Raw genomic sequence first — 2,297 nt, forward strand, 5'->3', positions numbered from 1 at the left:
GATACGTTGGAAATATATGATGGCGAATGAAAATTATATACGTAAAATAAAACATGCATTATGGCAGGATATAAAACATAGATACCTACATTTAAAATTTCGAATTTATATTATTGTTTAATTTATACTAGGTCTTAATTTGTGATAATCATATCTGTATAAAATCTTGTTTTTATTGCAATGAAGAATGACAACTGCATTCTGAATTGTTATTTAATTTACAGAACTATATATTTATCAAAAACATTCTAGAACAATTATGTTTCTATTATGATTTTTATGATGTCTATGATGCATAATCTATGATACCTATACTATACTGACTATACATGAACTCCATTACATTGTAACAAGTTACAACTCACAAGTAGGTACTAATAACGTCAAATTACAACATAAAGGCGCGTTTTCGTTGTTGGTTACGCATTAGTAAATATTAAAGTAGCAATTGAAAACTATGTATTATTTTAGTACAATCAAACGATAATTGTATTTCAATTGACCTCCATTATCTACACTAAAATGCATAATCGTAGATCTAGATGTAATGTGGGATATAATAACACTCGAATCCAGGTGTAGGTTATGCGTAGGCGTAGAGTTACCATTATATCAAAGTATTTAAGATACAAAATTAGGTGTTTATTAGACAGTATTAGTGTATTAAATGTACCTATATATATATACGGCTGAAACCCAATTAATTGTTTGCAATTTGATTTATGAGTCTGTGTGAGGTCTGAGTAAGAGCTAGACTTGAAGGCTAGGCATGATAGATAAGATTAGTGGGATCAATTACGTAGTTCTCACGGACGGCTACTGGCTTTGCCGCGATTGTAATGACGCACATTCGAATACAGCCATTCATCTATTTTATATTCAAATGAAATAATTTATTTGCCATTACATGATTTTCTTAAGGATGCGGAAGAATTTGTTTTGTTAACAAAATGTTAATATTGGGTGTTTCCGCAATTATTGTAGATCTATATATTTTAAATTGAAAATATTAATTGCGATGTAAATATTTCTGTATGATGAATTTATAATAACAATATTTGTATATTATTATACTTAATAGAAATAAGTCATATCGAAAATTAGAGTAGGTATTATTGTTAAACTTATAACAACGGTTTAAAAAATCGGGTCAAATGTGGTACAAATTATGCCTCAGTATGATTCAGTCCCATTCTGTGAAATAACGTACATACTTGCATTGGCTATCTTAGGATGGTAATCCTCATCGCGGATGTAGGAAATTTATGTATGGATCTTGCTAGTTGCTACTCACTGTATAAAAATGACATATAAACACACATCTAAGGATATATTGTAATATTTTATTACATAAAACCATTTTATAGTACGCAAGATGATACTTCCAAGTTCCAACCCTTTTACGCTTATAGTCTTCAACACCTTATATATTTTCCGTATAGGTATCTTCTTATGTGAATGCTATTTCAATATGTTAAATATAGTTATACATATATAAATATCTATGTTACTAACCTTATTCATTTTTTAAGATATGCAGGCCTAACATGAATGGTCCTAAGGATATTAAACCTGGCTGTATTATGTAACAGTTTCATTTTAAGTACATAACATAAAAGTATCTAAAATATAGATATTCATTGTTAAAAGTGACAATTTGTGGTTTTTATTTAATGACCCCTAGGACAAGACTGATGGGAAAAGACAAGTTGGCTTCACAAAAACTTGGTGTGCTCTGTAGAGCGGGGCAGTATTTCACGTCGCACCATCGCCTCAAGCTATATAAGGCGCAAGTTAGGCCGCACATGGAATACTGCTCCCACATCTGGGCCGGGGCACCCCAACAATACCTCCTTCCATTTGACCGCATTCAAAGGAGAGCTGTACGACTTGTTAACGAGCCAAGTCTCACCGATCGGCTCGATACTTTGGCGTTGCGAAGAGATGTCGCTTCTTTATGCGTTCTCTATCGCATTTACTATGGCGAGTGCTCTGAAGAGTTGTTTGGAACATTACCCGCCGCCGAGTTCCACCACCGTACAGCACGACATCGTCAACAATACCACCCTCACCACCTTGACTGTTGGCAATCTACAACTGTGCGCTTTAAAAGGTCTTTCTTCCCGCGCACTACAGACATCTGGAACAAACTCCCTCATGCGGCTTTTCCAAACGGCTATGAACTGGGGACCTTCAAGAAAAGAGCATATTCCTACCTGAAAGGCCGGCAACATACTCACAGTGTCTCTGGCACTGTGGGTGCATATGGGCGACGTGGAGCACTTACCACCAGGTGA

At 34.7% G+C, this 2,297-nt stretch overlaps 1 protein-coding gene across 1 annotated transcript; it reads left to right on the forward strand.

Annotated features, from left to right (window-relative positions):
- The first annotated feature begins 1,694 nt into the window (after positions 1-1,694).
- On the forward strand, positions 1,695-2,297 carry LOC123705984. Its single transcript, XM_045655105.1, has one exon. The coding sequence runs from the start codon at positions 1,695-1,697 to the stop codon at positions 2,295-2,297; it is 603 nt and encodes a 200-aa protein (XP_045511061.1).

The sequence above is a fragment of the Colias croceus genome, chromosome 3, assembly GCF_905220415.1.
Source record: "Colias croceus chromosome 3, ilColCroc2.1".
In the NCBI taxonomy this organism is placed as follows: Eukaryota; Metazoa; Arthropoda; class Insecta; order Lepidoptera; family Pieridae; genus Colias; species Colias croceus.

Excerpts from the sequence above, each read along its gene's own strand:
- LOC123705984 (XM_045655105.1), top strand. The coding sequence starts at position 1,695 with ATGGGAAAAGACAAGTTGGCTTCACAAAAACTTGGTGTGCTCTGTAGA.